This window comes from Patagioenas fasciata, chromosome 18 (genome assembly GCF_037038585.1).
Source record: "Patagioenas fasciata isolate bPatFas1 chromosome 18, bPatFas1.hap1, whole genome shotgun sequence".
Classification (NCBI taxonomy): Eukaryota; Metazoa; Chordata; class Aves; order Columbiformes; family Columbidae; genus Patagioenas; species Patagioenas fasciata.
The window spans coordinates 6,499,915-6,525,045 of NC_092537.1; the positions used below are offsets into that span (position 1 = coordinate 6,499,915).

The 25,131-nt window shown below is 39.6% G+C and overlaps 3 protein-coding genes across 10 annotated transcripts in view; 2 read left to right on the forward strand and 1 right to left on the reverse strand.

The window, feature by feature from the left end:
* TOM1L1 (target of myb1 like 1 membrane trafficking protein) overlaps positions 1-6,603 on the forward strand; it is a 277,135-nt gene extending 270,532 nt beyond the window's left edge. For all 4 annotated transcript variants that reach the window (XM_071816555.1, XM_071816553.1, XM_071816554.1 and 1 more), the window contains 7 exons: positions 466-526; positions 1,937-2,039; positions 2,877-2,973; positions 3,494-3,554; positions 4,036-4,123; positions 4,410-4,482; positions 5,419-6,603. In XM_071816555.1, the coding sequence (XP_071672656.1) occupies positions 466-526; positions 1,937-2,039; positions 2,877-2,973; positions 3,494-3,554; positions 4,036-4,123; positions 4,410-4,482; positions 5,419-5,500 (565 nt within the window). In that variant the 3' untranslated portion in view covers positions 5,501-6,603. The remainder of the gene's footprint in view (positions 1-465; positions 527-1,936; positions 2,040-2,876; positions 2,974-3,493; positions 3,555-4,035; positions 4,124-4,409; positions 4,483-5,418) is intronic.
* A 708-nt stretch (positions 6,604-7,311) lies between these two features.
* Positions 7,312-10,842, reverse strand: COX11 (cytochrome c oxidase copper chaperone COX11). The gene is made up of 4 exons (XM_065852434.2): positions 10,469-10,842; positions 10,233-10,388; positions 9,396-9,521; positions 7,312-8,898 (listed from the first exon to the last, which is right to left on the reverse strand). Exons 1-4 carry the CDS (start codon positions 10,820-10,822, stop codon positions 8,716-8,718), a joined length of 819 nt encoding a protein of 272 aa, XP_065708506.1. The 5' UTR covers positions 10,823-10,842; the 3' UTR covers positions 7,312-8,715.
* Positions 10,762-25,131, forward strand: part of STXBP4 (syntaxin binding protein 4) — a 65,348-nt gene continuing 50,978 nt past the window's right edge. Inside the window, exons 1-10 of one of the 5 annotated variants that reach the window (XM_071816264.1) lie at positions 10,922-11,166; positions 12,025-12,109; positions 12,931-13,053; positions 20,014-20,087; positions 20,268-20,363; positions 20,962-21,031; positions 21,640-21,714; positions 23,511-23,596; positions 24,262-24,391; positions 24,941-25,073. In XM_071816264.1, the coding sequence (XP_071672365.1) occupies positions 13,016-13,053; positions 20,014-20,087; positions 20,268-20,363; positions 20,962-21,031; positions 21,640-21,714; positions 23,511-23,596; positions 24,262-24,391; positions 24,941-25,073 (702 nt within the window). In that variant the 5' untranslated portion in view covers positions 10,922-11,166; positions 12,025-12,109; positions 12,931-13,015. Of the gene's footprint in view, positions 10,892-10,921; positions 11,167-12,024; positions 12,110-12,930; positions 13,054-16,487; positions 16,912-20,013; positions 20,088-20,267; positions 20,364-20,961; positions 21,032-21,639; positions 21,715-23,510; positions 23,597-24,261; positions 24,392-24,940; positions 25,074-25,131 lie in introns of those variants that run through there. The other 4 variants (XM_065852432.2, XM_065852431.2, XM_071816265.1 and 1 more) reach the window with 4 other exon arrangements.

Sequence of the window (25,131 nt, forward strand, 5' to 3'; positions counted from 1 at the left end):
ATTATTTCAATGCCTGAACTAATGAGAGGGCTCTGTCCCAGGGTAGATGTGTGGTTTGTCCTGAGATGGTGTGAGGGAACATGGGGAATCTGAGGACTGAAGCTTCCTGGGGCTTGGTTGGAAGAGTCTTCTGGTCAGGAGGAGACAGATTTGGCACAGTGCATGTTTATGGTTATCTATCTGGTGTGAACAGAGGCCAACTTCATTGTCAGCTGTGCCTCAGTTTTGTTATGGAAGAAACAGGTGTCTGTCTCCAAAAGTGAGCCCAGGAACAAACCAACTGGTGTTAGAGGAGGTGATGAGAGGACCACAGCCCTGGGGTGCAGGGGGTCACATTGTAGTGCTGAGAGAGAGAAACACCTGTAGTGCTTTGATAATCAAACTTGGATCATAACTGGTTTCCTGCTCTTACGAATGACATCACAGAAATGTCAGAATGAACATTTAATTCTGCAACTCCAACAGGTTCTCTCGGAACAGAGTTCGGTTTTTGGAGAATCAGAGGATACAACGTGAACGTGCAGAGGTGAGTTATTACAGATGAACTTGTGAACTGCAGGACTGTAAACATTCCTTTTTCTGTTCATTGTGAAAAATACACTTTTGATATACGCAGAATTTTATTCTCTAGTTGAGAGGTACAGGAGACAGCAGCCTGGTACTGTTCGTGGATTTTCTAAAGCCTCGCTTGCAGAATTCAATGCAACTTCATGTAAATATAGTAGCAAATAATGTCAAATCTAAGGCGGAAGCTTGGTCAGGAAAATGAGAGAGAAAAATCTGTTCAAATGCTGGTTTATTACCTCTACAGCTAAACACTATTATCTGCCAGGTACAAAATGAGGAACTGTGATGTTTCTTTTCATTTGTTCTTTGTTTAAGCATTTATAGACTGAAATATTACTACATTATTAGAATTCATTATTGCTGATGTTGTGGGGGTTTTTTTTGAGTCAAACCTTTTTCTGAATTATGAATAATAGCTTGTAGCAAATCTTTAATGACCGTCCTTCACTGATTGATAATTATGGTTGTTAATGATTGTTGCCCAAAGTAGTTTTGCACGTTTCTGCTTCTGCTAAGCCATAATTGTATAGCTGCCTAGGCCTCAATATGAAAATGACCGCATTGTGAATGCCGAAAATACAGCTGACAATTATTAAGAAAAAGGTAGAAGATGATCTTGTTTTCCTTGAAAAGCTGCTATTACTGCATTCTGGTTATGTAGGTGGATGTTTTTGCTTGATGGATACACTGTTGGGTTAGTTAATAGTCCAAATGATGCAGTCTGTACATTTTTATATTACTCAGGAGTCTCCAAGATTAAAATACATCTTTTCTTTTTTTAATCGGGTGTGACCAAGCCCATATGACTCAAGCATATGGTTTTATTAAGATCTTTGGTTGGCTATAGTTTTAATTCTAATACATTCACTGGAGAAACAAAGGAAACATTGTCACGATTTTGAACTTTTCCTATCCAAAACAGGACTGAAAAAAATCAGTCCCCTAAGTGTGTATCAAATATCAAAACACAAATAAGTGGCATGAAAATAATTGCTCAAGATCAATCAGAAGGCCAATATCAAACCTGTATTTCAGTAAGCTGACAATTGCTGTTTAGAATTGAATCCTACTCCTAGTTCGGGATTGTTTCCCTTAAATTTTTAAAACAGCAACGTTCTTCAAACTGGTATTTTCTGGAAAGTATTGTTCTGTTTCATGGGCTATCTTCCACATGCACACAAAAAAAGGAAAAAAAAATGTGTGTTTATATATATATATATATCTCCTGGTCTTCTCTCGTACTTGCCAAATTTTATTACTGTGATTTTAAATCTTATGTTCTGTGAAAATAGCAATTTGTTTAACAAGTTCCTTTCAAAACAAACAAACAAAAAACTCCACCAAGCTTTATTCCTTTTCCAACGCGCAGCTGTACAGCAAACAGCCATCTGCGCCCTCAAGGGATCTCCTGGACCTCTCTCCTGTGTCAACAGTGGCGAAAACTGACTCTGCAGCATCTCCTTCCGACCTTAGTAAGTGATGAATTCGCATTTCCCTGCGGTCTGGTGTCTTGAAGCAAACCAACAAAAGCATAGTGAAGGAATCGAGAAGCTCCTTGTAAGAAAGAAAACAAAAATTATCCTTAACTTTAAATATGTTCTTTATATCTCCTTAAAAGAAGAATCAATGTATATAGGAAAAAAATAATAGTAAAAGGTTTCCTGTAATTTGTTTACAGTCGAAGCAAGAATCTTCTCTCTCCCCATTACTTAAATATGAGCGGTAGAACATGCTCCAGTTCCTATTACAATGAAGCCTGCAGAATACTCTGGTAGTTGTGTGTTCTGTAGACTTGGAAGGCTGAAACAGAGATTGGCTTTTCTCATGCCCTCTTGGTTTCCAAGGGTTAGAAACTGTTCACATCTCCTCTAACTTCAGACTTCGTCCATAGTCAGAGGAGTGAGTAAAGCTCCTGACTTGGGTACCTTGAATTACTGTTTGCAGAAGTTCCTCCTTTATCCGCTCTAGGGGAGTCCATATATTGAAATTAAAGGTGTGAATGTGCCCCCAGGAATAAATGCCAATAATTCCATGTCCATCTTTTAGAAATATTGAAAGGAGTTTTAAGTGATATCTACCATGTATAGCACTACTGATGGTGTTTGACATTTAAATGAGATAAATATGTTGCATCTAAAACCGTCTCGAAGTTATTCAGATTTTGCATTTCATGTTATAAACAGCAATTTGTTTCAGATTCTTTATATGCCTTCCAAACTAAACTTTACCCTATCAATGTTCATAGTACAAGTAACTAACGTTCACTTAATAATGCTTAAATGATCATTAATTATCACCTTGAATTTCAGATTGCGTGTCTGCACACCCTGAAGATAAAAACAGGCATCATCCATCAATTTATCCACAGCTAGATTTACCAACTGCTACAAAAGCTCAGCAATTCCCGTGAGTAATCTCTTATCAAGAAATGGTAATGGATAACAGATCTTCAGAGTTATTAGTACTCTGTAATTCATCTAATGAGTTTGTAGAATGCTCTGAGAACACTGATTTACTACTTTTCCACGTTAGGCCAGTAAAACAAGTGAAAACTACCTGTGTGCTAGACCTTGCTTAACGTGCTTAAAATTACACCGCTCCCGCAGCAGTGTTTAGTCAGAGACATAGATTTATCTCAACGGTCAAAACATACTTGAGATATTATGACTTTCTGCTTGAGTGTTGCCAGTGCTGCAGTGAAAGGGAGAAACAGATGAGTTGTACATGTTAGTGAGAAGAATTTAAGGTAGGAGAGGTGTCCTTGTAGCTCATAACTTTTTATGTGAATGGGCTACTGGCCCATGTGCCCATGCTGCTGTCAGCTGTGACATAACGTAAAGACAGACCAGCAAAAAAATAATATAGCAATCAGAATATGCAGTTGTGGTAGTTTCTCAGTTACTTTCAATGTATTACTCTCTCCTAGATCTGTGACTGAAGCACAAAACAATAATGTAAGCAACCCAGCTGGACACTCATATAGCAATGTGAGTAACACTTGTGTTCAGAACAATCGTTCTTTGCTGGCAACTGTCAAAATGGGAACTGTTTGCATTTACCCTGACTACTGTCCAAATGCGATACAAAGATCTACTCTGTGGCCCTTCTCCGTACACCAGGGGACACTGTATTTGGTGACCAGGCCAACTTTCCTCTTCTGTCACCACAGATGCTAATATGAAAAGCATATTTTCTTAGGTCCAGCACAATTTCAGCGGGGGGTTTGGAGAAAGCAGTTGCTATGTTATTTGTGTATTCGAATATTTACACACACACGAATGTGCTATAGATAACACTAAAAGATGTTTTGAACTTTTTATGGCAATAAGTTAGGTTGGTAACTGTTGACCTTAGAATTTACCTGCTATAGTTTGAGAGTCTAAAGAGAAGTCAGCACTTATGTAAGTTAAGTCAAACCAGTTCTCGCAGAATAACATGGTGATGCGCTGTTTTGCTTGGTGTCCGTAGCTGGTGACTCTCTTAAGCCCAGTGCCTCTACATCCAGTAAATCTACAGACTGGAAATACTACATCGTTAAATGGATCATCAGCAGCAGGTAAGGAATAAAGCAGACCACCTAACCTTCATGGAGATGTATTTTTCTTGTTAGAACTTCAGGGCTTTACGTAATGGCTGTTAAAAGGTGGGAGCAGCAACATTAACAAAATCTCATATTCCTCATGTCTTCTCTTAGACGCATCTGTCCTTTGTAGCATTTAAAACAACGAGGTATGTTGGAGCTAATCTGCCGCTTTCAGGAAAATATAAAAAAGTAACATGCAGTAAGCATGCTTTTCATTTACATTTAAATATGGATTTATGTGCCTGTCTTTATTCTTCAGCTGGATCAAAGAACAAGTCACAGTCAAATCATTACTACGAGATAATGGAATTTGATCCCTTGGCTCCCACAGAGTAAGTGACTTTTAAACTAGATGATTTACAGTTTTCTTAGGTGCCAAAGGCAAGAAGGCTTCTGAGATGGCTTTTTCTTCTGGGTAATAAACCAAACCACACTCTTCAGACTGTTAACTGACCACCTGAAGTACTCATGTTTTGTAAATTTTCTTGCGATATTTTGGGTATAACTAATTAAGGAATAAACTTCTACAGTGTGTTCATTGAACAGAATCTGTAAAATATAGTAGTGCTGTGTCAAAAACGAGCTACTAAAATCCTCTTCAGTGACATAAAAAGGTGAATAAAACATGGTAATTGTCCTGGGGAGGAAGCTGATTGACGCTTCAACACAGGTAGTTCCAGGGCAAGGTAACCAAAGTTATTCCTATTCACTGCAATCATGATTTTTTTAAGGATGTTGTTCTACTGCATATCAACAAAATCCTCAATTTAAATGTAAGTTACAAAAGGGAGTGGATGCTGAGGCCTTCCAGAGGCCAGACAGTCGGATAGAAAACCAACATGAAACTAAACAGATGGCAGAACTTTCCTTTTTGCCAGTAAACTGCAGGAAAAAAAAAATTGAGCCGTCTACACAAAACCTTATTTCTGAGGAACCATCGAATTCTGAGGTAGAAAAATCCTCAATGAAGTTCGGTTTAGTAATTGCATGACCGTGGCATGCTGGCCACTTGCATTTTGCAGTCCCATTTCCAGGCTTCAACAAAAGTCATGATGTCCAGAGGTATCTCATGAAATGTTTAACCACAGAAGCACCCTGGGATTGGCTCTTTGTTTCCATGGAAACCTGGGCATCCTGCAACTGATGCCGCCCTGTTAGGCAGGGACTATAAACTCTTGGCAGTTCAAACTTCAGCAGGATTTTGCTGGTGCATTTTGTCCAAATGAAACAACTGTGGTGCAGAATTCTCCCTGTTCCTCTTTTTTCAGAGCTATTTATGAAGAAATTGATGCCGTGCTGAAGGAAGAAGTTAAAAAGGATGCTGAAGGTGGAGGTGAAGCCTTTTGCTGATGCTGGTCCTGTGCAGCAGTTCCTATAACGTACAAGGGAATAACAGAACACTTTTCGTTTGGACATAACAAACAAGTATTGGAATATTAAGCTTTGTGGAAGTTGAAGAGTTACTTGAATTACACCTTGATAACTTGTCCTTGTGTATTTTTCAAGGTGATGTGCACATTTATTTTTTGAGTATTTTGGGGGCCTTTGAAATATGATTTCCAAATTCACCCACATATGAAGTTAACACTTGACACCTGACACAAGTAAAGAAAAAGGACTCTTGCAACTATAGAAGAAAGATTTTTCTTCCAACTGTTCTTTTTTGCTGCTCTACCCCTTTATGCAGCAAACAAAACCAAATAGAATGTTATGTTTACAGAAACTACAGAATCCAATTCCTATTTTGGCCTCATTGCTGTCTGTGCTTATCTCCCTAGAAATTTGTGATGGGTTTTTATATGGAGGACTTTTCTATAATGGAGCCTCTTGATAGATGTCTGCATACACACTGTTCCTTTCCTACGGTCATATTTTGAATACAGATTCTGTTTTCTTCATAAAAGCCCACAATATAGTTGGATTTTTGTCTTGGTAAGAAGCTGAGCTGGGACATGAGGTGCTGTTATCCACACTTAACAGAACAGGAAAAAAACCCTGCTTGTTCCTCTGTTGTTGTTGCTTTTATTTACTCAGTAAATATTGGAGGGGGATCAATCATTTATTTCAATGTTCCTGCCCTGCAGACATTGCTGTTCTGGTGAAGGAAAAAACAATCATCTACAATGCAGATGAGCAATAGTTATTCATTTATTTTAATCAAGTTGTTTAACCCTGTTAATAACAGTTTTATCTTTTAAGAATTAAAGTGCCTTATCTATTTTAATGCTGAATGCAAAATGTGCACTTTAACAGGTATAGTTCTCTGAATTTATAATTGATATAAAAATTGAGAACTTAGTTCATGTTCATAGCTGATAAGCTAATTTTTGTGAAATACTTCATTTAAAGTGTTTATTATGTTAACTGTTTAAGTGATAAGTAGTTCTCAGTCGGTTATGCAATTTTGTGGCATAATATTCCAAATAAAAGCAAACACTTGCTGAGAAGTTAACTCCCATCACTTATGAGTTTTTACCAGGCGATATGCGTATTCCAGGTACAAAATGCAGACAGTGCTGGAAGTATTTTAGTGTGAATCCATGGTGTTTCATCGCATGGTTAGCAATTTTGCAGCTTGCTGTAGTGCCATTAGAACGCCTTACTTCGATCCGAAAGACAACCTTGAAGAAGTTTGAGGTTTTTGCTAAGTGGAGGTGAAAAGGTAAGCTGCTTTATTATTATTTTTCTGGTATTATTTTCAATTCTTTGGACAGTGGCCTGAGAAAACTGCTGAAAAAAGAAGGCAGATCAATGGTTTTTTTTTCCTTCCCCTTGCGGTTTGGTCGTGTTGTTTAAAAGCCCAGCCCACTGAAGTGAAACAGATTAGAATAGGCTATTTCAATATGGCAATCCATGCGTGCCAACTGAACTTTTCCATATATAAAGAAGAAAAATGGTCACAGATAGATGGAAGCTCTGAAGGGAACTGGTTCGTTATTGAGGTTAGAGAGCAAACTTGAGCTTTTAAACTCAGGGAAAAGCCCATGTTTTTATGGGACTGGCACTCGCCAGGATATTCGCTTTCTTGTGAAGCATGTGGCCAGAATAAAGCCATGTGTGGAAAGCTCCCATAATCAGCTCAACTGTCAAAAAGGCAATGAACAAAAGACAACACAGGTAAGAAGTTCTGCTGGATCATATGCATTAGAGAGATGAAAGAATGAAAGTTTTAAAACTTTAATAAATACACAGTGAAGACCTGACATGAATGTCATCCAGAATCTATTTAAACAACGCATATAATTGCTACAATAATGTATTTTAAAGGTAGCATCCATTTATTTGCAAAAAAGCACTTTTGAAATTATGGTATGCAGACGTAACTGAGACTAACTGGAAGTTATTCTGATATACCCATGACCTTTTTGGAATCCAAACAAACCAACATTAGTCTTTGTTAGATCTCCTCTGCTGACAGGGGTAGAAAAAACTGGCCTAGCAGATGAGATACTGGGCTGAGATAAATTCCTGCCTGAAAATGAGGAGGTCACTTAAACTTGCTCTGCAACTCCTCATGTGCAAAGCTGTGATAAGGTGTTATTATCCTGACCCCACAGATAATGACCAAAAGTTGCATAAATATAGGTTAATGTGTTCTGATGGTAAACAGGGAACCTTGGGTACCCCCAAGCAACTGATGTGCTGTTGGGCAGGTGTTGTCAGACTTACCGTCTGAACACAGTTGGTTTCTTTTTTGTTTTTGGGGAGGCTCCTATATTATTTAGCCTGCAATTTAGAGTACTTGTTTATGTACTGCCTTTCCTTTCAAAGCATTTCACATGTAAGCCAAGTTTATCTGTGTAGAGATGTACACAGCCCTCTGCAGAATGCAAGTGAAGTCAGTAGCAGTACAGATATTTTAAATTAGTTGAACACAACATTGAAGTTTGAAGATGTTTTTTCGAAATAGAACCCATACAACAGATTGGACATGTTTACATTCAAATTACTGTTCCACATTGAAATGATAACAGTTTGAGAGCAGCCTGCTCTTACCAAATGAACTACTGATTCAGTAATAATTTGAGAGAGTGCACCATCTTCTGAATCATTGTATCCTCCTGTGCCACAGGAGGGTTACATAGCAATACAGTCTCACTTTGTTTACTTTTGAGATTTCATGAACTCATTAGCTACTTTATTAAAAGGTAAAAAACAGGTACATAGAAGTTATTCTTCAGAACCAGAAATGCAATTTTAAATGTGTAATAAACAGATTTGTTCCTCTGTATTTAAATGAAGATCTCAATTTACACCTGGGTTTAAAGATTTGTCTCGCCATATTCAGATAATGTGTATCACTTTGTAAAAAGCTGGCTTCAGAAAACCCTCTCTCTTCCAGGAACAGTGTGTTCCTTTCTATTGTCTGATGAAGGAATAATATTCCAACTACATAAGGTTTCTTCTTAAAAAAATAGAAATACGTGCTATTATAACAGCAGCATGTGCCCACGATGGTTTAATAATACAATTTCATATTGCACAGTACTCCTGCAGTTTTTTCTTCCACGGAAAAATAAGTTTCACAACTGGTAGCAGAAGTCAAATTGTGTAGAGATTGCCCGTTACTGATATCCAGGAAGCGGTAACTTCTGTCCTTCCTTTGCTTCAAAAAAGGTGTAAGAGAGGGTGATCAAATCAACTTTTGCCATTTTAGGGTCCTCTACAAATTCTGGATCAATGTAGAAAAAAACAGGCATGTCCACTTCCTCTTGAGGATTTAGACGCTGTTCTTCAAAACAAAAACACTGCATGGAGGAAGAAAAACAAACAGCACAATTAAACAATAGCTATAGTAAACTTTACCAAAATGAAAGCTTTAGCTTTTACAATCAACTCCTATTCTCCTGTTCCCTGTACATCCCTAAAATCTTGGGATGGAGCAGTAAGACAGCAATTCTGTTCCTCTTGTGTTACAGGAAAAAAAATAAAAGCTTTTATTGAAGTGTCTAAATCTGCAACTTGGCCAAGCTACTTCACATCATTACCACCTGTGCTCAAAGTCAGGTGTACTAAATATCATGTATTTGGGAGCCACTCTAACAGCAGGTACTGCAGCTTGGTATGAAGGCAGTAGGGCTAAGAATGAACTGATGCACCATCACTTTAAAAAAATCAAGGTAATTTCTTAAAACATTATAATATAAAGAATGCTATCCAAGATGAAAATTAGAAAAGTTAATGTATGGATAACTATTTTAAGTCGTGTAAACAAAAAGGAAATCTTTGCTTTGTTCACACTTACTTGTATTTTATTGAAATACTGCCCTGCTTCAAAGGGTATTACATTGTAGGTAGAGATTCCAATTATTGGCTTGTCAGTAGGATTCTTTGCTTTATAAAATGCCAGTGCAGTCTCTCCTGGTACCACCTGTATAAAGCAATTGCATAGTGATTTTTAATCCACTGCAGCCTTCCACACCTCAGAGTTATTTGTATGCTAGCTACAACTAGTTCATTTTCTCTTTTGCTGTTTCAGGCTGCTTACTTCAGAATTATTTTCCTTATAGACAATTCACTCCCATTCAAAAGTAAAAGCACCAATACTGTTATACGTGTGCATTTTTAATATTACCCAGTTTGCCACTGAGACTTCTATTATTCTCAGTGCAGCAGCATACAGTGTTTTTCTAATATATCACCCTCAGTCACCCTCACTGAGAAGTTGTTTCTTCTCATATTTAAGTGGAACCTCCTGTGTTCCAGTGTGAACCCATTGCCCCTTGTCCTGTCATTGGTTGTCACCGAGAAGAGCCTGCTCCATCCTCATGACACTCACCCTTTACGTATTTATAAACATTAGTAAGGTCAACCCTCAGTCTCCTCCAAGCTAAAGAGACCCAGGTCCCTCAGCCTTTCCTCAAAAGGGAGATGCTCCATATATATATATATATATATTTAGTATATATACACATTTTTATGGTGTATATACAATTCTGAACTGGAAGTACTGTGGAACCAAGTGTCCCCAGTTGTGTTTTTCCAGCTCAGGGCCCAGATTCGCAAATCGGGATCAAGGTGACTGAAGCGTGGGAGGCGGAACCCGGTGCTGCCCCGTCCGGGTGTGCGCGGTTCCACTCACGTAGATCTCGCTCTGCTGGGGCCTGAAGTTCCACTGGAGGCTGGAGTGCACGTCCGCGTTGAAAGTCACCCTGATGACCCGCTCCCGCACCGGCTCCATGCGCTCGATCTGCTCCGAGCTGTGCCCGGTGCCCGTCGTCCCGCCCAGGCCCGTGGTCTGCGGGAAGGGAAAGGCGGTGAAGCGGCCGCGCCGGCCCGTCCCAGCGGCCGAGAAGCGGTCGCGGGGCTCCCGCGTACCTGGCAGTAGAGGCGGTAGAGCGGCACGGCCGCGTACGACATGCCCACCATGCCCACGGCGGCAGCGGCGATGTAGGCCAGTGCCGAGCGGTTCCGGCGCCGCCACTCCTCCTCCTGCCCGCGGGTGAAGGGGTTGGAGCTCCGCAACCCGCGGGCCCCCCGCGGGGCCAGCGCTCGCCCGCCCGCCCAGAGCCCGTACCCAGCCTTCCCCTCCGGCCGCGGGGGTGCCCATCCTCCGGTACGGTACGGCCGGAGGGGAAGGGCCCGGCTCAGCGCCAGCGCCCAGAGGGGACCTGGCCCTCCGGGGAGCCGCAGGCCCACGCAGCGCGCCCAGCCCCGCCCGCACAGCCCCATCCCGGCGGCCGCTGCCGGCACCGGCCGGGGCGCGGAGCGGAGCGCCGCTCTTCTCGCGAGACGCGGCGGGTGAGTTCGGGCACCGCCTCCTCCCGCTGCTGCGGAGCTGCTGATGGGGGAGCGGGGCGGTGCCGCCTCATCCCCTGCCCGCCGCCCGGTCGCCGGTGTGAGGGGTCGCTGTGAGCGCCGCGTTCCCGGCGAGGTGGCCGGGCTTGGGCTGCAGGAGCAGGGCGGGCAGCCTTCGCCCGTCGCTCACCCCTCAGAGCGGCGCTGTGGCGCGGGGGGGTCCCCGCCGGTTGTCTGTCCCTCCCCAAGACCGCTCGGGCGGTAGTTTGCGCATCGAGGTAACTGTCGCAGCCCTTGAGGGCGGCGGGTTTTTGCACTCTCGGAGACGCCCCCGCACCGCCGTGCACCCAGCCGGCTTTGTCCGAGCGGTGCCGGGAACACCGAGAAGTCCGCCAGGAGCGGGTTAACCGGGGCAGGCGCGGCGGGAGGGGCGATTATCCGCTGTAAGCACCTCAGCGGGGTCGGGGCGGGGGACGAGCGCCCTGGCGAGGTGATGGACGCCGGGACCTTCCTGGCCGGTTCCGTTGGGGCTGGGAGCGCAAGACCAAGCGCTGGAAAGTCGCCTTTGTGCCCCCGTTCCCCTTCTTTTAGCGCCGCGCTGCTGCGGGCAGCGAGGGGGCTTCGTCCCTTTGTGTTGCTGCCGGGCTCTCTGTGTTGTGGACGCTAACAACGATTATTTTTTTCCCAAGTGGTGCTTTGATTCCTGGTCAGTTTCCTCTCTTTGTGTACGGGGTTGTTTTTGTTCAGGCACAAATATTGACATGTTACAAAGTGGAAACTTTCACTGTTTGTAAACAGCGATAAGTTCAGGTCAGGCAAATTCGCAGCTGCCATCTCTTCATGGGACGGGTCCCACGCACTATAGCAAACTTTGCTGTAGTGGTGCTTGAATTTATTGCTTTAGAGCATCTCTCGTGATGGGAATCGCACAGTGACTTTGCTCCTGGTACTGCTTCATTTTCCCTATAGATGTGTCGGACAAGAGAACGATAAAGCCTGGAGCGAAGCAATATTGTGGTGTTTCCCTTGTATTCAGATGACGTTACTTCTCATCCTTTAGTGAGTGATGTGAAAACGTTTTCTGCAAGGAAATTTGTGGTATTCCAAAGGAAATTTAGCGATTTTTTTTAATGCAGAAATACAGACCTGCAAGAATTGCTCAAGTGTGCTTTGTGGAGGCTGATGCTGTGCAGCTGGGGAGCCTGCTTCATTTTATCCCGGGTTTGTAGTGTTCTCCTGGTACCATTAGCACCTGTGGCCTTTTTTTTGCCTGTGTTTTGCCTTGTTTGAAGAGTTCCTTGTCTCCCTTTTACAGAGTCTTAGAAGTAATATCTTTTTCTGGTTCGTGGCCATGTCAGGGTTTAACTGCACAGCTTACGAGGTCAGGAAGATTTGCTACTGATACAAACAGATATTTTTGCATTAGTGCTTTTGCAGTAATTTTTCAAATGCTGGTAGTACTTTTATGATTGTGTTTCTTATAGACTTGTCATATGCACTAGTAATAATACAATGCAAATTAGTGTTTTTTGCTATGTTAGTAGTACATAAGCTTATTTTGCATGCCTTTTGGCTTATGTCATACATACTTTACATGTCAACTCCGTAGACACCGAATACTAGACAATAAGTTAAAAATCATGAAAAGACACACAAAACACCTTATGCTCAAAACAGCATTCCCTCCCACAATAACCTTTGCTGAAAGAAAAGTAGAGATTATTTTTGCCTTCAGCAGCTACATTATCCTGGAATTGTAATCTCACTTCATGTTTTAGAAGACTTAAATTACAGGGGGTTCAGGTTTACTCCTGATTCCTCACTCATAAGAGGAGGTTAGGCTGCTGGATGTTTAGTATAATGTGCAGCTAAATCTGAGTTGTTACCTGCTTACTATTTTCAGCAATGAAGGGTATCTGTTTTATCATGATTATTCTCCTTTCTCACTTGATTTTGGTCAGTAATAAATAGGAATTGTTGTCAGTGTCTGAAAATAAACATAGCCATGTAAATTTCAAAAAGTGGTTTCTCCTGTTTTACAGAAGTTATTATCTTGGTTACGACCCAGTGCTTCATGTTTCAGAATTCTTCATTTTGAACTTGTATTAAAATAGTGCACCTAAGAAGATGTGCAGTACAGATCCCCTAACAAATCCAGATAAAAAGTAAGTATTTTTTCCCCACGCATGCAGAAATACAACAATTACTGGATTGTAATATGAAAATCACTACTGTTTCATTAGTAGGATCTTGTCTTGATGAAGTCGTAAAGAAAAATAACTTTGATATTGAAACAGTCTGAAGCAACTTTGTAGACAAACTGATATCAACACCAATTTACACATAAAGGGAAGAAACAGCTCTTAAGCTTTTCATTAAGTTAATCAGCACTTGGTTTGGACTGGTTCTGTAGAGATGAAACTCTGCGTAGAAACTCCTTAATGCTTCTGTGACTGTGAAAATGTATATAGCAGATTAACTCCTTGTATATATATGGTAACTACAGTAACATAAGACACTTTGTAGAGTTTATGTATTAAAATGCATTACTTATTGAGAATACTACCTCTGCATGCCTTTAATGTTATGCTTTGGAACCATGTTATCTTTTACCAATACTATGGGATATATAATGATAATTATATTCCTTCTATAAACTATAACGTTATCCATTTAAATGCTAAAAGTTGGATCAGATTCTGGAATCAGTCATGATTGAAAATCGTAACTCCAGACCCTGCTTAGTGACCATGGCAATGCTGTCATCAAAACCATAATTAAAACCAGGCACAGACAGCTCTGGCTGGACTATCGTGTTTCCTGTGCTTAGGCAATAGAATACAGCAAATAGTATTCAAAAGTATTGTCAAACAATTTAGCATATATCTTGGATTACGCCACTTCATAAATAACTTGATTTGGTTTTTTTGGAAAAACAAGCCACAAAACATAAAAAATTGCTTGCTTTTTACTGGAATCTGAAGAAGAAAACACTTCCCTTGTCTGATGGAAATGCAGGGTTTGTGATACAAAGATACATCTTTAAAACAACTATGGTTTGCTAGATTCATGTGGAAAGTATATTATGTGAATAGTTACCAGATCACTGTATTCCAAAGGCAATTTTTCACCTAAGAGATGAACATGAAAGGTGCCCATAACTGCTCTTTATCTATGTGATGATAGAAAACTATCATTTTCTACACTTTTTTTTTTTTTTTTTAATCTGGGAGACAGTATCAATGCACAATGTTCCAAGAATGTGCTTATTATATGTTAATTGAGGTTTACCTAAACTTTAAATAACAGCTTTCTTCTCTACACGCGGGGTTAGCCTCAAACCATTGCTGCTTCTCCACAATTACAATGTTGCTCAAGCCTTTTTTTCATGTTTAACAGTTGCCATATAATGACATATGTTTTCTTCTAATCTTTATGACCTAATCAGCAAAATGTATTTTGAATAATTAGTGATTTTGGGTAGATCAGAATTAATTGTTTGTTGATGCCAGATGATACAACGTTCTTTTGACTGTGGTCCTTAGTATCATAATGAATTTTTACCTTTTAGGGTTAGTGAACCTGAAAGGCTACAGTTGTATAATGGACTTGTATAGGATGTTTGTGAAATACCTTTGTTTTATTTTGAACAAAAAGATCTTGTGAATCTGGCTCCCAAAGACTCTACATATCTTTTTGTAATCTGCTAAATTATCCTGTAATCCATCTCATTTGCTAAAGCATTACAAAACTTCCTTTGGGAGAGATGAGGTCATAATAATGTTGCCAGAAGAGAATAGTCATCTAGCTGTTTGAAAAAGAATCTTAGTTTGTTTGCTGCATAAAATAATACATGATGCATTTTGAAAATGTATTTACTGATATTAGGTTTTATGGGGCTTTAAGTTATAGCATTTCTATGTGTTTCTGGAAGTAATAAGTGATTTGTGTTCCTCTGAGTATGTTCTTGAGAGGCAGAGACCTTGCAAAAGAAGCAATAATGCCATTTTTCGAGGAGACTATTTTAGAAATATTTAAAGTGGAACAGCAGCAGAATTTTAAGGTAAAGGGGGGTAGAAGCCTTGCGGATGACTTCAGGAAGCTGAACAACACATAGTTCACTTTGAAGAAGGGATGGAGGAGCAATTGTTTGAACAAGTGATGTATTGATAATGACTAATAAAAAGGTGTGGGAAAAATACGAAGCTTAACACTAGTTTGTATCTGCTTAAATTGCTGGGAAGTTTGTCATTCCTGGTCCAATAAAAATCATCCTTTCACTCATTAATAATGGAAATGCGTAGCCTTGAGTCATACTTTTAATTGGGGGTGTGGTGTGTTTGCATTTCTGTTGCAGAAAACATGACACTGGAAACTAACCATATTGGTCTGAGTGGTTTGTTTTGATAAATATTCCTGATACTGATACAAGTTGAATTTAGCTAATGTTCAGGACAATTTTTAGGAGAAAGGCTGGTTTCGTTTTATCTTCTATAACCTCACCTGGAGCAAACCTAATTGATACGATGCATAAAATATTAACAGCTTTTGTTTCATTGGACTGGAATGCCAGTAACACCTGCAGAGTTAAACCGATTGAGGGCCACATTTTTGTCACGAAATGGATGTGAGCAATCCAAATGATGCCAGTGGAGCTCTCCCACTTCAGGAACTGGGGACGCTGTGGTGTGTTCCCACTTCCACCACTGATCTGCTCCTGAATGTGTGGTGGCTCTGTTTACCCTTCTGTGTGTGGATTGCTCTACGGCCCGACCTCTGTATACATGAACACTCTATAGCACGTTGCCTATAAGCAAAGAGATCCCCTTCAGGGAACAATGACGTGCTAATGAAACCGCAGTCACTACACCTTTAAAAAAAACCAAGATAAGCGTGTGCATTCCCCCCCAGCCAAGCTGTCCTGCTCGGCGGCTCTAGACGCTGACAGATGCTGTCTCGTTGCAGAGTGACTCCCTGCTAGAGAGGATTCACCTTTCTGCTTAAACAAAGCCCTCGGTGAACACAGGATATTCAGTTTGTATTTTAAACTGTCATCTTTTAAAGATCTTTCAGAAAGAGGGGGAGGAATAGGAGTGCATCTTCTGATGCAAGCCTGGAAGAAAATAGCAGTTAATTAAACTGATGTCAGAAGCTCTGAACTTCTGAAAATATGTATATTTCTGCAAGACCAAGCCTTGTTTCAGAAGAGAATCTTGCCTCTAGGAACAGTGGTATAGTTTTTACTTTTTCAACTACATTATTAGCAGTGCAATGACATAAATTCACCATTTTTATTTACTTTCACAAAAAACACAGGTGTGTCAGCTTCCACTTCTAGAGAAAATATATAACCCAAATTCCGTGTTAAGGTTTGACTTTTGCAAGTGGAAAGACTGAAAATGAAACTGAAGCACGACAGAAGTCAGTAGTACCATGACTGAGAATGCAAATAGCGTAATGGCATTTGTTTCATTAATGCTTTCAGTCTGCTTTGTTGGCTTTCCCTTTTGTCCGTAATCCAGTCTGCTAGGACAATTGCTTTAGAAAGGTCATGAGTTATTGCTTTTGACCTTGTTTGGAGGGAACATGTAAATAAATTATCAGAAGAACATGAGAAAATAAGTTTATTTTATTATTTCACTTGCCTTTAGCTGCTAGATATAGATTGTAGAGCAGTAAATGAAAGTAAATTTTCCCTCCTTTGCGTTTATCGGTCTTTAAAATTGCTAAGAATTGCCATTTCAAACAGAAAAGTAAACGTTACCTTGATAGGTGAATTAGTCCATGTGACGCAGAGGGTTTCAGAGCAGATTAAGCAGGCAGACACTCGTCTTGAGCTCTGTCTGTTTGGTTTTTAGTTAGGGGCAGAAATCGTCCTGCATGGAACATTTATCCAGCTGAATAGGAAACCTCCAGTGTGTTTTGGTTTTGCTGTCTTTGCTGCCGTACTGAAGGATGTCCTTGCTCTCACCAGGAGATGAAGATGAACCCGAGCGTTTTGATGGTCTTTCTCTCTTATACTGGTATGCTTAACCATTAGGTTCTGACGGCATTTTCCTAGTCTGTAACTGAGAAAAGTACAGTAAAGGTAATTTAAAAACTGTAGACATTTTCAGCTTCTTTTTGTTAGCAGTCAGAGTTTATAGGCTTAGATTTTTGCTTAAGTGTCAAGTAATATGTGTTTTGTGAGGGAAAGGTATTATTCTAAATAAATAATGTGTTTGTTTCACATAAAAGACTAATAATTTTTCAGGAATACAGTTCACAAGAATATCCAGAGTCAAGTGTTCTGATAAGTAAAGCTGTTGAACTTGCTTGTGCATGGGGCTAAAAAGTAATAACAGAAAAAGAAGTATGAAAGGCTTCATTTTAATTGCCTTTGCTAGAACAACTACACAAAATTATATGCACTTAGTTTATTAGCATTCCAGGACTGCAGTTGGAATATTGAGTTGAGGATCTTAGCATAGCAAACTTAGAGTGTACATTTTGTAGTCTTGCCTGTTTATTTTAACTGTTGCCTCACATCATCTCTTCTCGGGGTGCTAAAAGCTCGCTCGCAAGTATTTGTGTATGAATTCTGGAGGAATGAGCAGTGACATCTGATTATTTAATTTGCATATTTTTCTACAAAGAACATTGAAATTATTTTATGTTGCTGCTGCCAATTGGTTTAGAAGCTCATTTCCTTCTTTATGCTGTTGAGCATATTTCAAATATTTTGGGAGGAGTGTTCTAACACTTCATGAATATTAAATAGTGATAACATGAAATAAATGTTGGATGGGTGCTAAATCAAATCATTTTTATAGTGAAACTGTAAAAGCCCTGTTTATTTGATTAGAACTATGAGAAGTAGCTTGAAGTTCCATTTCTAAGTGTCATAGGAGAAAAACTAACACTGAAAGTCAGCAAGACGTGCTATGCTAAACAAATTTGGGGCGTTTGAAGATCTTTGTCTTTTTATGTGATAAAGTGATTTTAAACTGTGTGTATTGGAGGGGTTATGTGGCAGCAAGGCCACGTGCAGTCTCAGCAGTGCCCAGATACACTCACTAAGTTTCATCGTTTCTTTTTAACCTATGAAGCAAATACTGCAAGAAACACTAAAATGAGAATGATGACATGTTTGAAGCATAGGCTCCGTGTTTGTTTCTAAAGGTGAATTATCAGCTCTGTTCTTATGGCCAGCCTTTCTCAAGCGAAGGCTAATTTTGCAAATACTTGGGAGTTTGAGGTTGTGGAACAAATTGTTGCTTTTCAGAGCAAGTGCTTTTCTCTTGATAGAAATGATTTGTACTCTGGCTTTTGCAGAAATACCTGGTTTCAGGCGTGGACTTCACGCTGTGTGCTGGATTTGGTTGCGTGGGAGGATTTGGGTCACTGTGTCCTCCACTTTGATCTTCTTTTCCCCTCTGCTAATGAATTCTGGTTGTTCCATTTCACTTTAACATCATGATCTAGAAAATGCATCTCACTGTCCAATATAGAACAATATGTAGGTCCAAGTAGACAATCCTGAGTGGTGCTTCTGCTTTTTCCTAGAAGGGATCTGGTGAGTCTCCTCTAAACATGGTACAGTGGAGGACAAAGGAGCTATGGTGCAACTTAGATATTTTATTTAATAATAATTCATCTAAATTAAAATATAACATGGTAAAGGGTAATTTGATTTATAGTAATTCTTAATACTTTGCATTCTCAGAGCAGTATGCTAGTCGTGTATCCAATGTAACTCTAAATTTAGGTTTCAACATTCTAATTTGAGTTTGTATTCTTCCTTAATTCTTTACCATTATCAACCACCTCTAAAATACTCATCTGCCTTTAGGCAATTTCAAGTCCCATCCTGGTAGGTTGCCTTGGGGTGGGAGGATGCACAGGGGAGCAGGCAATGGAGTTTGGAAAGAAGCCTTTTTTAAAACAGGAAAAGGAGACAATGTTGAGTGAAATAATAAGCAACTGTAGGGGAAATATTATGTTCATAAATAACCACAAAGTTATACGTTCAATATCACAGAATCCCAGAATGTCAGGGGTTGGAAGGGACCTCAAAAGCTCATCCAGTGCAATCCTCCTGCTGGAGCAGGAACACCCAGCTGAGGTTCCACAGGAAGGTGTCCAGGCGGGTTTGAATGTCTGCAGAGAAGGAGACTCCACAACCTCCCTGGGCAGCCTGGGCCAGGCTCTGACACCCTTACTGAGAAGAAGTTTCTTCTCAAATTTAAGTGGAACCTCCTGTGTTCCAGTTTGAACCCCTTGCCCCTTGTCCTATCATTGGTTGTCACCGAGAAGAGCCTGGCTCCATCCTCCTGACACTCATCCTTTAGATATCTGTAAACATTAATGAGGTCACCCCTCAGTCTCCTCTTCTCCAAGCTCCAGAGCCCCAGCTCCCTCAGCCTTTCCTCACACGGGAGATGCTCCACTCCCTTCAGCATCTTTGTTGCCCTGCACTGGACTCTCTCCAGCAGTTCCCTGTCCTTCTGGAACTGAGGGGCCACAACTGGACACAATATTCCAGGTGTGGTCTCCCCAGGGCAGAGCAGAGGGGCAGGAGAACCTCTCTGACCTACTGACCACCCCCCTTCTAATCCACCCCAGGTACCATTGGCCTTCCTGGCCACAAGGGCCCAGTGCTGGCTCATGGTCACCCTGCTGTCCACCAGGACCCCCAGGTCCCTTTCCCCTACGCTGCTCTCTAATAGGTCATTTCCCAACTTAGAGTGGAACCTGGGATGACTGAGTAGTGAATCGGATATCCTAGAAAATATTTTTGTATACAGTGCCTTACCTGTGGTTTTGGTTTAGTACCTGGTCTAAGATATTATGATGCATTTTTCGTGCCTAAATGCTAAAATGGACCAGGTAGTGGGGTTTTATTTCTGTGTAATTCTGTGTGTACTTTATTTTCCCTACTATCTTGCATTTGTTATTATTGATTTTTCATCGAGGGGAAGGGTTGGCACAGAGGTATCAAACAACGTAAACTTGGCAGTTATAGAAAACTGGTTTTGGTTTCTCTTAGAGTTAAAAACATGCTCACTGTAATTTCTTCTATTTTAACATAGCTCTACGTACATTTCTGTAATTAGGGATTTAATGACTTTTATTTTATTCCTTAGGACTATTATGGGCCCCCATGGAATCAATCGAGCTGTTCACCGCATTTCTTTTTCTGATTGTCAAAACGGATTAGGTAATTATATTGTGCATTCTGTTGATTCGGAGTAAACCAAATCTAAAAGCACCTGGTGAGCTTTTCCAGTTCACACTAGCATCTGTAGAAGTTTAATTTATCTGGCTTTCATGAATTTCACTGTAAGTCTATTTAGCATAGTAGGTGGAATAACCAATTTCTTGCTTGTTTCTTCTGCAGGAGTTAAAATTATTGGAGGTTATCGGGCACAAACAGCAGAAGATTATGGGATTTTCATAAAGAGAATTCTACCCGGAGGGGTTGCTGCTGTAGATAGTAAGTGATTTTCACATTTTTCTTACAAGCACACTGCATATAAAAAGCTGTCAAAAGAAGTCATAGTTATTTTACTTTGTGGATAAGGATATTTAAAATAACATCGTTTAGTCAGGATTCATGATTTTGTGGTTTACATGAAGATAGAGAAATGAAGCTTGGACCCCACATGGCAAAAAGGTTTTAATACTCTCAGTTCTTGAAAATGTGAGAAAAAAGAGATGTCTTTATTAATAGAGAAAAACAGTCATGTATCTATATGTGGTAACCTATGTGTATGTTAAGAGTGAAATTCAGCTGAAAGCTAATTCCACAGCTGTGACATGTAAATTCCAATCCCACAAATATTTGTGCTATGTGTAAATAATACGAATAGCTAAATAACACTTTCAGTGGCTATTCTGTGGTTAATAAGACTGATTGATAGTTGTTAGTCTTATGACAATAATGTAGCTTAATTAGGAACAGAACCTAGTCTGCTAAAAGTCATAAGGTTGTTTATTGCATTAGGTCACATGAAATTGAAAGAAAAAGCCCTATTTTATTACAGTGATATAACAGTTGTTGATTCAGGCGTTACTCTTGATTTCATTACCAGGCCGTTTGCTCGCTGGTGACCTAATTTTGGATGTCAATGGAGAAAACCTAATTGGAGTAACTAATGAAAGGTATGTTTGTACTGATTACTAAGTGTTTATTAGAACTAGAATATTATATGGGTGCTTTTTGAACATTACTGACCGCTGATTAAAAGAGCACAACTTCACTGAGGTCTTTGGAGTTCAACTGGCAATTATTTTGTCCTATTAACCTAATTCAGCAAAACTATTGTGGAGAAGTGACAGGACTTCATATGCTTTGTAATGACACAATAAGCTAGTTTCTTAATGATGTAGATTATAGAATGTATGTGAAAAGAGCATGGAAACATACTAAGCTGTTAAAATATCTTGATACCTATCCGTTGGTTCAATACTGATGTATGTAACTGATACAGCTAACGAGTGCCATTGTAATGGGAGAATGAAGGAGAAATTGTTTAGAAAAATCTGTAGAATACGTTGGATAGTTTCTGTAGCTGGATCACCAGAGATTAATGCAGCTTGCTCTTAGAGATGTAAATTCAGAATTCAAAGAAAAATGATAGTATACATTGCTGGGGGAAATCATGAGCAATGAAGCATTTGTTCGTTCTTTCTGCTCTTTCAGCGTCACTCACCGTGTACTTCTTGACAGGACCCTGGTATATTTATTTGGCTGTTTTTCCCCTTTCTAGGGCTGTTGACATCTTGCGAACAGCATCAGCATCTAATCACATGTCTCTGCTTGTTGCCAGAGATGAAGAAGCAAAGTAAGAGAAAAAAACCATAGTTTTAACCACAGAACTAGTAAAAAGCCAGCACTATATCTAAGGTTGGGCAGGCAGGCTTGCGTGTATTTTTTTTTCAGATTAGTTTAATCACAAAATTGCACCACATGTCACATTTTTCTGTGTAGTATTTGACACCGTTCTGAGACTGTTTGCATCAATTGAAGTAGCAAGCTCAGACCAATTTCGGTTTAATGAAGAGGATTGAAATGTTATGTTACCAGCTAATACCATTAGAAACTATTTGTTGTGATTATGTTTTTAATACTTCGCACATTCTAAAATAATAATAAATGAGAAATAGCTTAGACCTACAGTACCACAGAACTGTATGCTTTAAGATGGTCTTGCCTTCTGAAAAAAAAGACGAATTTAGCTCTGGTTTCCCCTCAGAAGTTCGCTTTTCAATTTTTAATGAGCTTTGAATTAGTTTGGATAAGTAGGTTAAACTGTTCACTGCAGCAGGTAGTCCAAAATATGTCCATTCTAAGGACATTTATGTTAAACCTTGCTTTAACCTTGCTGTCTGAAATTACGCATATAAACCAATATTGGCAGAGAATCATCAGAAATGCGAGGATCCAGGTCTGTATCCCCTCCTGACTTAAATCTCTAGAGTAGACAGCTGTTATGTAACTATATTTGATAATCATTGCAAGAGTATCTGCTGTTATTTCCCTTTCCTGGGATGTTCCCCTTACAGAGCAATCTATTCATAAAGGAATCTTCTCTAAACTCCTTTAGCCTTTTGTCCGATTTAAGCTTCCTTTTTCTGCTCCTTTCTATTTTTTGTATTTGACAGACATTTAAATCATGCTGTAGCCTCTGATCTCTCCTTTTTTCAGACTGCCCAGATATTTGTCCACTCTTAATCTGCTTTTATCTAAAGCATACTGACCTAGTTCCTCTAAACTCCTTGAATAATTAAAATCCATCAGTCCTTTTACCGTTCTGGTCGTATGCCCAATGGTCTGGGCAGAATTTGCCTCTATATACACTCCCTCACTCAGACACCTGTGAATTAATTTCTTCTGACTGTACATTCCTGAGCTCAAAGATTATTTGATGGATACCCAACTGTGTTGATGTTTGTTGCCTGGGTTGGGCATCAGTTCAATACATTTTTCACTTAAAAAAATAATGCACCCAGCAGATTTCAACAACCCTCTGCAGCCAGTGGAATTACTTGGGAATTATGTTCCTTCCAATCAGTTATCTTCTCTCTCTCTAATTCTAGAATATTAATTTGCTGATGTTTCTGGGTTTACATTATTCTAGATTTTTTTTAATCTGTTATCACCGAAGCTCAGATTACAAACATTTTTGATTGGTTTCTGCAAAGAACTTCTGCTTTCATTTTTAATATTATTTTTCTCAACAGTGCATCTGACCAAGAATTGCCCTTTATTTAATCCATTTTTTAAAAGGATATTATAATGAAAAAGATAAAGCCCAAGCACACACAATATTTAATATATAATGATATTTACCTCGGATGAAAGACTGCACATTTCTGAGAAAGCTAAGTGGAAGTTAAAAATTTGCATCTGTTTTACTGATTCTTGAATAATTAATAAATATTCTTCTGTTCTCTTTTTTGAGGCGCCCCGGCTTTGTTTGCTGGTCTCTACTGAGTTCTTGTTCAGCGTAGTTGAACTGGCTCATGCTCATCCTGCTGTCCACCAGGACCCCCAGGTCCCTTTCCCCTACGCTGCTCTCTAAGTCTGCATTTAAACTACTGCTAAATCCTAACAAAGAGGATCTTTTTGTTGCCACAGGAAACAATTTCATGACCTGATGGATAAGTATGGCTCTCACAGCGACACCAGCTCTGCAAGAAGTTCTCCAACACAACTATTAGCTGGTGAGAAATGGTGTCCTGACCTCACATAACCATGCAGGACAGTAGTCACACCTCGGCAGAGTAGGAGCTTGCACTTAAAACTCTTCTCGTTTGGGGCGAGGGTGTATTGGACAAAGCGACTGAAAGTCAGGAAGACACGCATTTCCTGAGGCTTTAACATTTAGTTTGTAGTTCAGCATGTAATTTGATGGGTTTGTGTGTAATTTTCCCCAACTCTTTAGATAAATATCCTACCACCTACTTTCAGCAATTTTAATTAATGAATAATGTGAAATGTATCTGGTATTTGTAGATTAAATGCACCATAAGATTTCAAAGCACTAATAAAAATTTGAGCTAGAATGCCATAAATTCTGATCCTCGTAGATCTGTTGCCTAATTAGAATCCCTTTATATAGCATAAACAATTATTCAGTTTGGATTATTTTTGCAAACAGTTTGGGAAAAAAATCATCACTTGCTGTAGTTTAACAAATTATTCCTGGAACCCTGGGTGGCTTACAGTTCTTAACTGTGTAGACTTAAGCTTTCTTTTAGTTATTTGATTGCTTCTAGTTTCTCTGTTTTCTGACATGAAAATAGTCCTCTTGAACTTACATGGGCTGGGGATTTTGTGCTTTTTCCCAAATTTGTGGTTTATTTCTTTTTTTCATTATTTCTTTAAGCCAAATCTCTAGACAGCCCTTCTTCTGGGTCATCCTCAAGGTCACAGAGTCCTCAGTTGCATCCGAAGGATAATATCACCACCATTGGCAAAAACAATTCCATCCCAGCACCATCTCCAAATCTTGCAAAGTAATTTCCAAAACTGACTGTAACTGTCTTGTGTGAGGTGTAGAAAACGCTGTGTTTGACTGGTCAGGAAAATTTTGGGTTGAGCACTCAATGTTCAATTTATTTATTTGTTTTTTAATCCTGTACCATGTAATACCATTGATATTGCAAACTTTCCGTTTTAGTAAATTTTGTTTTCTCATTCATTTATTGCTTACTTGGTAGAAATAGATTTTGACCTTAGCATCTCCTAATGAATTAATACTTCTGATTTATGTGTACCTAGGTGCTTCCATAGGCCTTGGATACGTATGTGCTAGAGAGGAGCTTTTGTTATTGTAAAATAATATATCCATTATTTTTGTAATTGGCAGAAGTAACACCTGAAGTTACTGATTTTGTAGTAAGTAGGCAGTGTGATGTTTGAACATTGAGATTAAATGTGCGCTCTTTCTATTTGTTACTCTGATACATATTTGTGAAATCAATAAGATAAAGATACTGTATCACTTGAGTCTTTATTGAGTGTCCAGTTCAGTGAAGTAATTCTAGTGTTCTTTCTTCTCGTAGGGATAGTGCATTTCAGATTATCTCTGTTTGCAAAGGAACAAGCCTGGGTTTGAATATTGTAGGAGGAATTAACAGAAATGAAGGGCCTTTGGTATATATTCAAGAAATTATCCCTGGCGGTGATTGTCATAAGGTAAAGACCTTTTTTCCTTCCCTCCCCCTTCAGTCACCTGTAGTTTTGGCTTCATTTG

Excerpts from the sequence above, each read along its gene's own strand:
- COX11 (XM_065852434.2), bottom strand. The coding sequence starts at position 10,822 with ATGGGGCTGTGCGGGCGGGGCTGGGCGCGCTGCGTGGGCCTGCGGCTC. Across the intron at positions 10,389-10,468 it reads TCTACCGCCTCTACTGCCAG|ACCACGGGCCTGGGCGGGAC; the intron begins GTACGCGGGAGC and ends CCCTTCCCGCAG. Across the intron at positions 8,899-9,395 it reads AGTATTTCAATAAAATACAA|TGTTTTTGTTTTGAAGAACA; the intron begins GTAAGTGTGAAC and ends TCCTCCATGCAG.